The sequence below is a fragment of the Syngnathus leptorhynchus genome, chromosome 1 (assembly GCF_054491065.1).
Source record: "Syngnathus leptorhynchus isolate UIUO chromosome 1, UIUO_Slep, whole genome shotgun sequence".
In the NCBI taxonomy this organism is placed as follows: Eukaryota; Metazoa; Chordata; class Actinopteri; order Syngnathiformes; family Syngnathidae; genus Syngnathus; species Syngnathus leptorhynchus.
Window position 1 is genome coordinate 5,328,930 of NC_141195.1, and position 15,907 is coordinate 5,344,836.

A 15,907-nucleotide genomic window follows, 5' to 3' on the forward strand; every position below is an offset into this window, starting at 1 on the left:
CGGTTAAGTGCTAAAGCAAAACGGTGTGACCCTCAAGTGAGACAAACATTTGTGAGAGAAGAATGCCACGTGTTGTTTCTGGTGGTCCCGGCAGCCTCAATTTGATAGCGGACCGAGCCAAGCTATTGTTTTTTTGAGCTTCAGTGTGTTTCATTGAAGAGGTTCCACAAAAGGACACACGTGGGATACATCATCGGATATTTCATTCCAAGTGAGGAGAACAAAATTGAAATGCAAAGTTTGCATGATGTACAATATATTGTCATGCAAACTAGTAATCCATTCAGGATGTACAGAAAAAAAACAAAAGTCTCAGCCGCTATAGCTCCACGTTAGGTTTTTTTTCCACATAGTCTCTGCAGGGGGGTTTATTTTGGACCTATCCATGTTTGTTCTGGGCGGCCCGAAAGCAGTGCTGCTTCCAAAACATCCCAAACCACATAACCCATGGAAGCAACTCGTGCCTCAGAATGGTAACCATGATTGACCAGGTTGGGTTGAAGTCAACTCAACCACCTTATGGTGATTTTTCACAATCACGGTTGAGCTATTCAGCCACTTTTTGAATTGGGAAGGAGATCCAACCAGCTGGGAAATTTGTATTATAAGTATCGTCCAAAGGGCAGCCATGTCACAGATGATAAACACATCTTGCATTCATTGCATGGGTCACAGGGGAAGGACTTTGGAAAAACTACGATCATCATTACATCTGCAAACATCTTGTTTCAAAGAGGTTGTGCACTTTTTCTGGGCTGTTTAAATATGTAAGAGGCTTGCAGTTGGACACCTGACCTGCAGGACTTTAGTTTCAATTGCACGAGGTCGTAATCGCTGCGGGAAGAACACAGACATCTATATCTGTAGTTTGGAGAGGTTTCTTCAGACAGCAGCAAATTCTCATATCTGTGCTCATAACCAATATGTTCTGCAACCTGTCAATAAATTCAAACGGGGCCTTGTGGATGCTGTCCTTGACACTGACTGACAGATACAACAATTGTTGCTCTTATGAGCCATTGTGGATCAATTACTGTCAGTCACGTGAACCACAACTGGCAAAGTGACCAGCGCTGGTGTGGATATGATCTCCTTGGCTGAAGTAATAACTGTATGAAAGACAAAATTTAGAGAAGCAGAGATGAACCAATAATATAAGTGGATGGGATGAATGAGTTGAAAGCGAGGTCCTGTGCTCAAAACGTGAGTGACGGACAGGCAACAGAGGAATGCGGGGTAATACTTGGCCCCCAAATGCCCTAAATAGCTTTACTCATCCTGGGCTTTTGCCCACTTAGATGTGGAAACTCAAGACTTTCTCAAGCAGGGAAAAAGCGACTTCAATAGTGGGAGAAAACCTCTTGAGACCGGGCGAAGATGATGAGAGTCAAGCAATCAGCCTGGAGAGTGGGTGTGTTTTGCATGTTTGTGCTTAACATTTAGTGATACTATCTCATCCAATTACATGTCATGGGAGTCTATGCAGCCACCATCGGAAGCATTAGAATCAATTGAATGTCACTACTTCAATATTAATTATTCATACCAACACGCATATTCTCAAACATGTCATGAAAAGATTCGAGTTAACATCTCATAACACGTTTGAAATGTAAAACTTTATCCAATTAAATCCTCCGGTGATTGGAATTTATCACACCAGGTCGTCAACAACAAAGCGCTCTAAAGAGGCCACGTTGTTTTTATACTATAAAGGGGAGGGTCTACTCAGGCCGGAGTACCAATGTGTATATATAGTATTAGCCACACACACCTAAAAAAAAACTAGTTTAAAGCGTAAGTCAAGTCAAAAATGATCTTTACAATAATGTGTTCTACGTGCCTGCAATAGTCTAAATACTGTATTCTAATGAATCAATTAATGATATAACTCTTCACTTCAATGAACAAAATGAATAATACCAAAAGAAATGTGACCACTTTACTGGATCAGGTATAAAAAGGTCTCGCAAAACCCCCCTAAAATCCAAACCCCCCACTGAAACCAGTCCCTATAAGTATGATGTATTCACGACAAGAGCCAAAATTCCTTTCGCATGTATGGACAATTAGGCCTAATTTTGGCCCAAATTGCTTCCTGTAATGATGAGTGGACAAAGTTAGCAGGCCACTCTAAACTGGAGGAACACAGAGATCTAAAGTATCAGTTCCAAGTCTTGAGAGTGATGGAGAAAAATGTTAAATGCTCCCTGCTTTCACAGACACACCATCTCGGTACATGCAACAGGCCTCCATCCCTCATAGCACAGATAAAATCATTACAGCCATAAAGTATAGGGACTTCAAAGATGGCCTCCTCTTGGACAGCTTTAATCTTGGACAGCCTAATTGTGAGAACGCGGTATTTCTTCGCACCTGTACTTATATATGTAAACTAACCTCAGTTTGTAGCGTATTGGCACGTTGCTCCTTGGCGTTGAGGGACTCCTTAAGCACCTCGATGTGTTGCTTGCAGTCCGAGTTCTGATTGGTTAGCGTTTCCAGTTTGGTCTGCAGGGCCTGCATGTCCGACTCCTTCCTGTTCAGCTCCTGCTTCAGCTGCTCTATCTGGCAATCACACAAAATAAACATCTCGTCAGTCAGTCTTGAGGGGACCGGTGCAAAGGAGAACGTGCAACACATGCAAACGGTGACACTTTTTCGCTCAGTCGCACTCGTGCAGACAACAAATCACGACAATACGAAAATAAATTGTGCATTTAGCTCAACTAAAATTGTGCATTTAGCTCAACTAAAAAAGTGGAAGACAAATATCATAAAATATTTGGATTGGCAAATGCTTTTGCAGTATAGTTACGAGAAATACGTTCCAATGAAGGCATTCAAGTGTCCTTGCATGTACATACTTGCATACATGTTCGAACTTGCTCGCTAATATGTTCGAACCTGTAACTCATTGCTACCATACTACTTGGAGCTAAATGCTCCACTGCTACTTGGAGCTAAATGCTAAACCCTACATTGCCTACTTGCAGGAAAATGCTCCAATGCTATTTGGAATAAATGCTGCAATGCTATTTGAATCTAAATGCTACAATGCTATTTCAGCTAAATGCTATTTGCAACAAAATGCTACATTGCTAGAATCTTTTTCTTGTAATGACAGAGGCTATTGATATCCACATGCACAACTCTAATACATTTGCAAGTAGCAAGTACACAATTTTGTTGAGTACAGAATGACGCAACTATTGGACTGTCTGCGATGGTATGGTTTTGAGGAAAATGCAGCGTGAGGAATTTCACCCCCTCACACTAACACGTGGAGACAAAAGTTTTTCCAGAGCAGATATGGAAAGGGATAAAAGGCAGCGCTAACAAGTCAAGTGAAGTGACAGAGACCACTGAATGGGACAGGAGAATTCAACTCATGATTATAACTTGTCAATGAACTGACTGATAGAAAACTGCCGTTTCTTGTTTAGTTTCAAACTCAGCTCAAAGCAAATAAGAGTGACGTCATGCAATCAAGCTAAGTTGAGAGCTACTTTGCAGGGATGACCGTACAGAAAATTCAAGAGAGAAACGAAGTTTGCTTCTTCTGATTAAAATAGAAGTTGGCCTCAAAACATATGCCAGGAAGCAACAACTCTATTGGACACGACACAAACATGCTTTATCATGCCAAACACATTAGCATCCATTAGAGCCACGCACATTGTATGTTCAAAGACAGTTGTCGTTCTAGCATGCAATACTCCGGACATGCAGGAGTCGTCCGAGACATTCTACCTTGGTCTTCATAAATTTAGAATGGCTCTTGTAGACCTCCACCTGTTTGAACTCATCCTGCCTGTCGTCAGGATGTAGCTGGCCACTGGTCTTCAACATCTGGACCTCATCTTCTAAGTCTCTGATGTTCCTCTCCAATGAAGAGATCTTGGTGTCCTGCACCGGCAACAGCAGGCGGATTGAACTTTCATAAGAGATTGTCTGTCTTGCATATCAGCAATTAAACAGCCATTTTTCTTTCAAGCCATCCATTTGTTCATCCACGCAGTCATGCATAAAACTAGAGTGAGGTGGTGTAAAAAGCTCTTGATCTTGATGTGGAAACGACCATGCACTGTTTCTAAATTGAAAGCATAGGTTGCGTAGAACTGAGAAGGACTTGATCTCAAGGAAGACAAAGAAAGGATGTTGGGGAAATACATACCTATTATGGAGATGTTTGAAAAAAACATTTGAAATTTGATGCTAAAGATCATAAAAAAAAAATAAAAAAAAGATTTAAGGGCTCTATACCCTGGCGTCTGAGTAAATGGCTGGAAAAGGTTCTGTTATGGGTACGTAGGCCCTGAGATTGTTTAGCTGCATGTGTTCATACATACGTTGAATGCTAAACCTTGGACCAGAAGAGAACTGGAATTGAATAAATGGTAGCAGATTGCATGATGCCATCAGCACACGCTACAGGGAACATGGAAGCATCTGACCTCCATTACTATCTCTGACATCAGACCTGACCAGAACATGGTGCTGCAAATATCCTCCAAAAAGGACCCAGACAACATGCAAATTTCTACAAATGGGGGGGTGCTGGTTTCACTTTCCTTTTTACATTAATTTACATTATTAATAATATATTTGAGGGCACAGACAGGTAAGAGTAGGTCAAGAGAAAGACACACAAAGAAAGAAGGCAAAGCAAACTGATGAAGACTAAGCATTCCAACCTCGGAAGACTTCGGCTCAAGATAAAAAAAACAAAAAGATCAAGAAATGAGCACTCATCGCCATACCTGCCAGATAACATCAGGATCAAAACAAAAAGGGGGTGTGGTGTTCTGCAATCACAAAAGGGAAATGCCAAGTGCACATTACAGACGGCAACGACGGACAGTTTTAGTTAGCGACTTTGTCAAACTTCATAATGTTCATATTTTTAACAGCAATTATTTCACCTCCAATTCTTTCATTCAAAATGCACGGTTTATTTTCGCAACTCTAGCACAACGAACTGTTTTAGAAGAGCTCATCAATAATTGCCATTGTGGTCTTATGCCACTTGCTCTCCATTGTGTTGCTGAAGAAAACAAAGCCCGAGGCATTAAATTTCATCTTCGTTTCTTGTTCAGTTTCCACACAAATCGGAACAATCAGTGGCAATTCTTCACTTCAGGTGCTGTATTGTAGCAAAGTCCTACCTTCATCTCAATGACGGTCTGCAAAGCCCTGGACTTAGCCGGGTCTGCCTGCTGATTCCGCCGATGGAGCTCTTGAGGAGGAACTCGATAGAAATATGCTTGGCGGCTCATCATTTTGATTGCCATGGGATTAAATGAAGATGAATGCTCATATGATCATACTATCAGCTGTTTTTCCCCCTCTACCTCACTCAGTCTGGTCTCAGCCTTTCCTGAAGATGTCTGGCATGTTACTGTTGTTGCAGCAACAGCTCGCTGCGCATGTGCTTAGCTTCTCCTATCAATAATTAATGATTGCTTTTTACTCATAACTACAGCCATAAAGTAAATTACTAGATGGAGGGCAACTAATGTCATTTGTTTTACATTGCCATAGTTCAGATAGAGTAGATCCATCTATTCCAAATGTGTTATTCTTCATATCCAGATCAGGAGCTGCCACTCAAACATTTACTTCCTTAAATGCAGAGGAAGTCCGCATCCAGTCTTAAATTTCTGTTCTGGTACATTTCTGACACAAAACATCAACCAATAACGCGCTTTGGCCCAATTATCTCAAGCATCTGGGATCAGATATTTTTCCAAGCCAACAAGATTCTGGCTCTGACATGAAAGTCATCAAAAAAATTGAGACCGAGATGAAGGTGTCAGACCGATGTTTAATCTCATTTGATATCAGAAAAGAATCCACCGGAATTCAAACAAGACTGATTGCTGAGCTTTGAAGCTGTGACAGGTTGAGAGTGTGCAGAGATCTTTGACACCGACTTTGTCAGACATAAAATCATTCAAAGCCAAAAAGAACACTCTAAATCAATATTTCTTGGTTGTATACACAAAGGTTTCCTTGACAGTGTTAAAAAAATAAATAGAGATGCGGTAAAGTGGTAAAAGGGGAATCCCTCCGTACAGTTCTGTGGTAGACTGAGACACGCTAGAATCTTCTGAAGTTCTTCCAATGAAATTAGAGTCGACGAGCCTGGTCCTCCTGTCCTATTCACTTGCGTTTAAGCGGGGGATTACTTCTCTAAGAGCATGTCTGTTGCTGCCCACTGACTATGTGTGTGCTATTGTGTCACAGTGAGTTGACTCAAACTGGAGAAACGCTGCGGACCTCAAACGCGGTCCAAGTGAATTTCACACAGAATCTTTTCACAGCACAGTTGTGTCCCCCAGTGGAGAATTTGAAGTATTCAAAAGGAGCATGCCATCAAACATCGTCAACTGCGCTCCACGCGTCAGAATAGCTAACATATGGAATTGATAGGATCAAAGGTAACACAATAGAAATAAATGCTGGCATCCTGAGAGATGGATACGGTCAAAAGGTTCAATTCTAGCCCGAAGGCAACGGTGTCATCGACACCGGTCGGAACATGCAAAGAACTATGTATATATATACAGATTCATCTGTCACATTCCCATCCCTTCCTCATCATTTCGGGGAAAGAGGAAAGAAAAAAACAAATGTGTCTGCCTTTCAGTTCAGAGGATTTAGATATTTCAAAATGACACGAAAAAAAAGAACTCACAGACTCACTGAATATAGGAAGTGGGTGTGTTTGTGAGATTGTCAGGGGTGCCATTTTATCTCGATAAACTTTTCTGCGGAGACATTCTGGGAGATCAGTAGAGCATGGAAAGCATGTGGTTCCCCAGGGTTGGTGAGCAAAGAGGAGTTCTGGGGTCCCATTTTGTGATGATAGATGGAAATGTCTTTATGAGAATCTTAAGGGGGTTTTCATGTTGTGTGGCTGCCAGGAAAGAGTGGCCAGTATGTGCTCTAAAACAGAGGTGCCCAACCACCGGGGCACACAGAAAAAAAAAAAAATTTTTTTTTATCGACGATCAATTAATTCAGGTCAAGACGCTCGTCCCGGTCACGTAACATGTTTCCCCAGTCGAGCACGCAAAGCTACAGAGCAGATACTGAATGGTGAGTTTTATTTTTATGCGTTTTTTATTATAACTTTATTATTTATATATTTATATAAAGGCCGATCTGTGAAAACGTTGTCTGACATGTAACCGGTCTGTGACGCAAAAAAGGTTGGGAACCGCTGCTCTAAAAGACATTGCATAAGTTTATAAAAAGTTAGCATATAGTAGCAAAAGGGCAATGGGGAGGTCTGATACTGCCTAAAGCACAAAAAAAGACAGCAAAACTACACAAAAGTGGTCACGAAGTTTTGTGAGTTTTGTAGAAATATGAATGTGTGCAAACTCTTAGCATCAAGGTGATAAGGTCAAGGTTGTGCAAAAATTAAGCAGTGGTGCTGTTAATATTGGGTCTACTGAGACCCTTCGGCTGGGGAGAATCGGTTACAACTGTGTGTGTGTGTGTGTGTGTGTGTGTGTGTGTGTGTGTGTGTGTGTGTGTGTGTGTGTGTGTGTGTGTGTGTGTGTGTGTAGGTTTGTGAGAGAGAAAGAGAAAGAGAGAGAAAGAGAGAGAGAGAGAGCTATAGAGTAGATCTTAATAGAATACTGCCACTTTGTGGTTATTGTTAGTACTGCAACCATGTTTTTGCAATTGACAACTACACACACACACATGCACACACACTCACACACATATATATATACACACACACATACCGGTTACATGTCAGTGTCGACCGCTAAAATCTACACGTCTACCAGAAAAGACGTGGGTTTATATCACAACAATATTATCAAACCATCTGTGTCACTCCAAATCATTAAATCCATCAATCAAATTCCTCTCCTTTATGTCAACAACGCCGCGCGAGCGCTGCAGAGATCTAGTACGTATATAACTATATTGTAGCGTTAACAAAGTACCAGGAAAGACGTGGGTTTGGTAAACGGCTCTTTATTTAACAAAACAAGAGTTCAACGAGCCAACAACTACTGAACTTCCATCCACGGAGGTGAAAGAAAGCTCCGTAGAGTATGGCCGGGCGTGCGGAAAAGCCATGTCCGAGCCCCATCCACCGTCCCCGGACAGCCACCCGGCCGAGCGCCGGGCCCCGAATTCCATCCACGGAGCTGAAAGAGAGCTCCCGTCGAGAAGGACCAGGCGTGCGTCAAAGCCATAATAGTTTTTCAAACCTTCCGTGTCACTCCAAATCATTAAATCCTTCAAGCTCTTCGTCCTCCATGTCACTTACAAACAAAGCAGCTAATGATGCCGGAAGTACGTGGGGCCCTTCGTCATCTTCGTCATCCCGTGATCGAATCCTTTGTCCTTTATGTAAACAACCGCCGCGCGGCACGGGTGACGTCACTTGCGGTTCAAATGACCGTAATCCCTTGCTACATCGTGGTTCGTTTATTGCGGTTTCACTACATCGCAGATTTTTGAATTTTGAAAATTTGAGTATAAGTCACCCCCCCAACCAAACTAAGAAAAAAAACGCGATTTATAGTCCGAAAATTACGGTGTGTGTGTGTGTGTGTGTGTGTGTATATATATATATATATATATATATATATATATATATATATATATATATATATATATATATATATATATCAGTCAGTATATATACTACCATCCAGACATAAACATAGACTGATTGTTCAAGTGACTTAACATCTGGTGAAGACCTGAATGCTCGCAAGTCAATGCAGATTGCCTTTTTCTGTGCATATACACCCAACACAATTACTTTAAAAGTTCCCTAAAACTACCACTCCCCTAAAACTGTACATGTCGGTAAAAAAAAAAAAAGAAAAAAAAAGAAAAAACAAATGGGCCGTTGCAAATTAACTAAGACAAGAGTTGAGCGATAAAATGACAAGAAAGCATCACCCCTAGCTCGACCACTAAAGTCTACACATGTTAAGCATTTAGTATCTCAGCTGAAGCTAGATGAGCAGGGTCATTTCAAAAGAGCATAATGGCCACGATAATGGAAGGCAGTTGTGCCGACTTCCTCTGGAGCTAATCAAAATATGGGAGAGCAGTTAAGCACTACCGTAACAGCCATCAAAGTCCAAGTGTGAGGCCAAATTACCACTCTGACAAGTCAACATCGACAAGAGGCCTTGACGGGGAAGAGGTTACCTCACAGCGAAACACGTGCAAAGAAATCTTTTGATTAATTAACCCAGACATTTGACATTCGGAATTCTTCACTGACCACAAACTGATGAAAGTCCTAATTAAAGTATCAGACAACTTGACTGAATTGGCACCCTTTTATTTCGATAACACCGTGCCTAAAAGTGGTTTGGAATAAATGCTTTGGGTGAAGTAATACATTTAAGCAGAGAAAATAATTTAGGAAATAACTCATGACAATCATTTCCTCCATCTTTTGGCTTGTGATAACACCGCTACTTTACTTTTTGGAGAGTACAAATTGTTGCTACATTCATTACACTGTACAGGCGATGTTTATTTTTTATTTTTTTTTTGTCCTTATGCTTATGTAGTATAAGTATACACTCACACAAACTACTACATCCAATTTTACCCTTCATATAACACTTTTTCCTGACACAGATTGTACTTGTCAGCCAAAGCACACGTATGACAATCTGCCCAAAAGCTAAAAATAGAATACTATCCTGCTCGCATGTGCTTGCGTGCACAAGTACTTACCTATAAAACACACATGCACAGGAAACATTGCATTCAAAGACCTGCAATTTCCAGAGACACCCAGCAAGGTCGCATATTCCATGCCTAAATCCAAAGGGGCCGTGGCCTCGGTAGAAACGCTAAACCGACGGTGTCCAGATGTGCGCGAATGTTTGCAAATCAGCAACAGACAATCGCTTGCTACAGCAGATATGGAAGGGGACGCTCAGCACTCGGCCAACGACAAAAATCAACGTGGCACAAACAATAGTAGGAGCACGCGTGCACGCACGCACGCACAAGTAGAGAAATTAAGAGCTAAGAAGATTTTGGAGTTAAAAATAGCCAAAGCGGGATAGGGGAGGCCAAAGCAGTGCGCTGCCAATCCACCTGGCCTGCTTGGATAACAGTCCCGGGCAAGACCACATTTGCATTTCGCAATCAATGAATGTAGCCCCTGCAGGGTAAGACGTGACTCACATGTAATCAAATGGGAATTGTTTGCTCCAACTGAGCATGTGCATCGTACTGTTAGTACAAACAAACACACACACACAAATACCACCAGTCTGAACACAGACTTGTTAATCCGGCCCTGGCGGCCTGACTTCAGTGCCCACAAATGAAAAGTATGGGTACACTAAGCATATGCAAACATGTAAGAGTAATAGAGTACGTGTGTGTGTGTGTGTGTGTGTGTGTGTGTGTGTGTGTGTGTGTGTGTGTGTGTGTGTGTGTGTGTGTGTGTGTGTGTGTGTGTGTGTGTGTGTGTGTGTGTGTGTGTGTGTGTATAAAAGTTTTGGAGTTATTTATCTTGGTCATATTTTTACGTCACAAAAACTTGGCATTTCAACAGGGGTGTGTAGACTTTTTATATGCACTGTATATTTCAAATGACATTCAATCTCGCTGCTTTTGATTATAAAGCTGTAGTTAATTATGTGGAGATAGAAAATGTTCTTGGAGTTAAACAGGATTTTTTTCTTTTTATTTGTTAACCCTGTTCACACACATGCAAAATGTGACACTCTCAAGAAAAGCTTACCTCTCTTACGTGCATGTTTTCAAGTTGAGCTTCAGCCTCCTGTGCAGCCATCGCTAAGATGCCCGTTCTCTGCCCCCGGCCACACGCTCCGTGAACTTGACCTTGACCCTGAAGCATCTCCAGAAGCCTCTGGATGCTCTCGTCCCTGGCACCTAGCGTCTGCTTTTGAGAGTCAATTCTCATCTCCATCTCTTCCATGGTTTTCCGCAGCAGGAACAGCTCCTTGGCCTGACGCTCGTGCTCCGACTGCAAGTGGCCAAGATTCTCATGCGACGGCTCCGGAGGTGGCGAAGAGAAGCCGTCGCAGCCCGGCACCTGACATGGGCTGCAGCGCCGGACCAGAGTGGGGCTGGGAACCGCCGCTTGATTCGGGCTGAGCTTCGGCCCAGGATGAACGGTGCCAGCCGGGCTGATTCTCTGTGCGGCTATCGGACTGGCACCACCATACCCTGAGCTGTGAATGATGATGTCAGCTTCCTGCTGCCTTGGATTGTATGTGTTGGATGGACTCGCTCTTGGGCTATTCTTTGGTCCGGGACTGTGGAGGTGGCTGGGACTTTCTCGCGGAACGTGACCAGGACTGAGCCCACCTCTGTGGTCCTGCTCCATGCGGATGTCACGACAGGAAGCGGAGGTCCCTTGCTGATGTCGCTGGAGCCGACTGTTGATCTCCCTGTGGGTCCTCAGCTCCTCCTGGAGCTCCTGAACTGTCAATGGAAGCTGGAAGAAAATGGAGAAGGAAAACAAAGCAGACTGGAATTCTGTTCATGATCAAGTGTTCGACTGAGTATCGTGACTCATGCTCAAAGACGACAAAATTAAAAGCCACTTGTTGACGACTCTGGCCACAGGGTGGCGGCATTTCACTTAAAAACTGAGAAATTCTGAGTGAGTGTTGGAGGAGACTACCAATTACCATGCGGATACGGGGAGAACATGCAAACTCCACACAGGGAGGGTCGGAGGTGGAATCGAACCCGAACCCTCCTAACTGTAAGGCGGACATGCTACCCAGTGCGCCACCGAGACCGTCAAAAACAGTCGTCTGCTCGTGTATCCGAAAGGTCAGCAGCACCAAGGACACCGTTGTGATGAAGGCAGGCGAGGGTGACATTGGCACACTGCAAGATGCCAGAACTGAATAGCAAGTCAAATTGTGTGGGCGACCTCCACACACACACACACTCTCTCGGTATGTGCACTCAAGCAGATGGTTCGGTGGGAGTTTGTTTGGCACAGCTGAGGATGAAAGTGACATTTCTAATGCAAATGCAGCTTCCATGTCGACAACTTTGCAAGGTAACTCAAAGGATGAAAAAAACAAAATGAATCATCCACACTGGAACAACGAAGGAGATCCAACCCATTCAGAAAAACGACTTTGGGTTTATAGCTAATTATTTTCTATTTCCCAATTTTTGTGGAAAACATATTGGAGAGATTTTTTTGTTTTAACTCAAATGCAATTCAGTGGGTGTTACACTGAGATTGTCCCTATTCACGGCCCAGCCCGGTCGCTATCCCCAACGTATAGCAGCCGTCCACTATTTTCTTAAATTAAATTAATTGGCCAATTAATTGAGTATCAGGTTGTTGTTTTTTTTGTCAAATAATGAAATCAGCCCCGAAAGGTCTGCCTGACCCTTGTAATGAGTAATGAATATGGTTAAGGTAAATATATCAGAGTTGAAGAATTATTTCGCAAATATAGTGGAGTCCATTGGCAAAGCTAGAGGGGGGTACATGGGGGCATTGGTACCCCCAAGAAATGTGCTAGGACCCACTGAGGTATCTTTGCGCCCCCCTCCCATTAAGATTATCCTAGCTCTGCCAGTGGTGAAGCCAAATTTGAAAAAATTGAATGATTTCAGAAATACCAAAGGAAAAAAAAAATCTGCCTACAATATACTTTTTTTTTTAACTCCTTTTTTTAACCTTGAGGAGTAACTGCTAAGCAGTGTTAGTCTGGTGCACACGAAGAAGGCACATTTCCATGGAAACTCAAGCTCAGCCTTGAAACTATATTTACAAGGGAAGTGAAAAGTGGCTTTTCTTTGCAACCTTAAAGACGGCTCCACAGATGGTATGACAAAAGGTGAGATGTCCACATGAGACACACGAATACAAAATAACCTGCTTGTGTGAAAATGACTCACTGTTGATGTCACCGTTGACTCACTTGGTGCACAGTGCAGTAACATTTCCTTCAATGTGAAAACTTGTGGTTCATTTGGCAGCATTTATATGGTCAATTCTGAGAAGAAAACAAAGACTCACCTGAATATTATCTTGGTCTGCCCGAGAATAGTCCTTCAGGGCTGAGGTCCTCGGTCCATCTTCCCGCCTGATGCTTTTGTCTCTCTTAACATCCGGACTCCAAAAGTTGACATTGTTAAAACTGTGGCCTGTTCTTCCATCTAATTTTCTTTTTAGGTTGTCATTTTCCCTCTGAAGCTCTCTGAGTTGAGTCTGGAGATCAGATGCAGGAGGTTCTTCATGACCACTCGTATCCAACACATGTGGACGTCTCCCAGACTGCCGTTGAAGACCAGGAGTCCCTGCAGGGCTAAAGTTTTGGTCTTTGTAGTGGTTGGACAAGTGATTCGGATCAGGGGAGTTTATATTCGAGTTGCTGCTCACACCCGAACCACGGCCACCGTTCAAGAAGCGGCTGGTGTTCCTCCCGAGTGTCATGGTGCCTTTGGGGTAACTTTCGTAAGGTTCCAAAGCATCCCGCTCGCAGGGGTACATGCCTGACGTGCCGTAAGCCGCATTTAAAGACTGGATGTTTTCCATTGACAGAGTTTTACCCCCTGGGGCTGTCGCTGAGCCAGAGGTCACCTTCGCATGGGTTACGATGCTAGGTTTCTTTGGGGTGAGTCTTGACATCGATCCTTGACCTCCAGGTACTTTTGAAACGGGGGTGGACACCGAACCAGGTTCTAATCCAGAGCGGCAGCCTGGGGTTGAACTGGTCTTGGCCTGTTTGCCTTTGGTCTGTTTGGCAGACCTTGAAAAGCGTGAATGAGATGCAGTGCCATCTGCGTGACCGCTGCTCTTTGAGGCGGCAGACAGCTTGCTCTGGGCCGGCTTGGCTCGGATATTTAGAGGCATTTTTATTTGGCTAAATTTGGCATTTTGATAATACACTTAAGGTGAGTGGTTTTGTATCCCTTTGTGGATTCAATGTGGATGAAATGGCCAACTCCTGGCCTCTCAGTTTTCACCTGCCCATCGTGCATTCAACGGGGCTTGTGGATGAGACGTGCGATGCTTTGTCCTAATAACAGACAGAGGTTGCCATGGGCAACAGGGCTCCCAAATACACCAACCGAACATGACTTGGTTTCAGGTACAGGACTAGACATCATGAATCCTTGATTAAAAAAGAAGGAAAGAAACAAATTTAAATTAGACAAAAGAAAAAAAATACATCAATGCCGAACCTTAATAATATTGAAACTGCCGTTTTCTTTTTAAATTGTAGGTAAGATGAAAGATTGTTCAATTATCATTCACTTATAATTTCAGTTCAATGGAGTTCAATAGATTTCAAATGAAGGTTATTGTCGTTTTAGACTTGCAACACATTTCCACACTTTTGGATACTGAAAATTACGTTTTGGAATAATCTAATGGACACACCAACACCAAATGCAACTGACAAATTCAGACATTCGTGTTGTACCTCATACCTAACAGGTAGTCTATTATTTTAGCATAATAAATCGACAAGTTTGGTCCTTCATTGTACATCTTAAATACGTACAGTGTTTGTTTCCACTGTGATTTATTTATAATTTACAATTGTCTACTGTTAGCCTCTTCTAATTGATGTTTAATTTACACTCATAATCAAACCTATGGACAAGATAATCTTCAATCAACATGTTTTCAGAATGTAGGAGGCAATAGCAATTCTCACGCGCAGATTCACACCCCCAACTTCGGAAATGTGACGCAGATTTGCTTATCCATCATTCCACCCATGGAGAATCAAAAAACACATTTATCTGTGATGGGCCAGATATTGGAATGGCCTGTAAATCATAAGCAAATCCAAACCATAATCCCTCCTCTAATCCAAGAGGATTGGACGGTGGTGGTCACTGCAAAATATCCAATTGAGTGATTGGTTAAATCTGAATGTCAATCATAACACATCTGTCAATCTCTCATCCGTCAGTGGTGCGAAAAATGATTTTTAGCTTTTGAGTGCTTTGTGGGGAATCATCAAATATGTTATGTTACGTTGCATTGATGTCGACATCTGACTGGTTCACAATAGGGCACTCGAACAAGTTGCTCAATGCAATCACGTTATTTCATGCGACAACTACAAGAGCAAAATAACTAGAAGAGCAAAAAACTAAATCAACTGTAACTGCATCAACTGCAAGTAACTCACTTGTTTTTTTTCCCCAAATTGTCGTGACAGCCAGCTGTTGCCTGCAACAAGTCGTAGTTTTGACGAGTGACGTCACTGACATACATCCCGTAGACAGTTTTCTTGAACATTTCCACTATTTTAATTGCATGCAAGTGTTAAAAGGGCGCATCCTCGATACAGACGCTGCCGCGTAACTCTACTACTACAACTGCATGAGGATTAGTTTCCTGCTCATATGTGCACGGCTACATGCTACACGAGTCCAATGCCTTACATAATAATTAATCTCAGTCCACATAGTTGTCATACATGCGTTTGTCATGTTTGCAGCGGAGAGTAATACGGTACACCCTGCCCAAACACGTACGCACCTCTCTTCCATCAACCGGTAGCCGGCCGCCTCCTCCACCTACCCGGAGTGGGTTACTCCATCACGATGTCATCCGGTCAGCTGTGCCGCTTTCGTGCGTGACCTCTGCTGCCATCATGCGTAATGAGCGCTGCCAAATGTTGACGCGTGCGCGACAGGACTGGCTGCCCCACCAGTCCTTTGGACTATGATTGGACCGTTTCATCATCATCATCATCATCATCTTCGCCTCTATAGTACATGGACGTCAACTGGTCATAAAACTTAATTGTCATTTTCCATGCAAAATGTCCCAGGTCAATTTTGGCCAAGGATATATCCAGTTTGTAAAATTATTTTTAGTTTGAATGTTTTGGACACCTAAGAAATTCACGACAATGACAAT

General features: G+C 42.8%; 1 protein-coding gene across 2 annotated transcripts in view; it reads right to left on the reverse strand.

Moving 5' to 3' along the window:
* LOC147061532 (ERC protein 2-like) overlaps positions 1–15,619 on the reverse strand; it is a 97,462-nt gene extending 81,843 nt beyond the window's left edge. The window contains exons 1-5 of one of the 2 annotated variants that reach the window (XM_085922526.1): positions 15,524–15,619; positions 13,040–14,138; positions 10,763–11,482; positions 3,754–3,909; positions 2,401–2,568 (exon numbers count right to left, since the gene is read on the reverse strand). In XM_085922526.1, coding sequence (XP_085778652.1) covers positions 2,401–2,568; positions 3,754–3,909; positions 10,763–11,482; positions 13,040–13,876 — 1,881 coding nt within the window. In that variant the 5' untranslated portion in view covers positions 13,877–14,138; positions 15,524–15,619. The remainder of the gene's footprint in view (positions 1–2,400; positions 2,569–3,753; positions 3,910–10,762; positions 11,483–13,039; positions 14,139–15,523) is intronic. The other variant, XM_085922601.1, reaches the window with a different exon arrangement.
* Between the last annotated feature and the right edge of the window lie 288 nt (positions 15,620–15,907).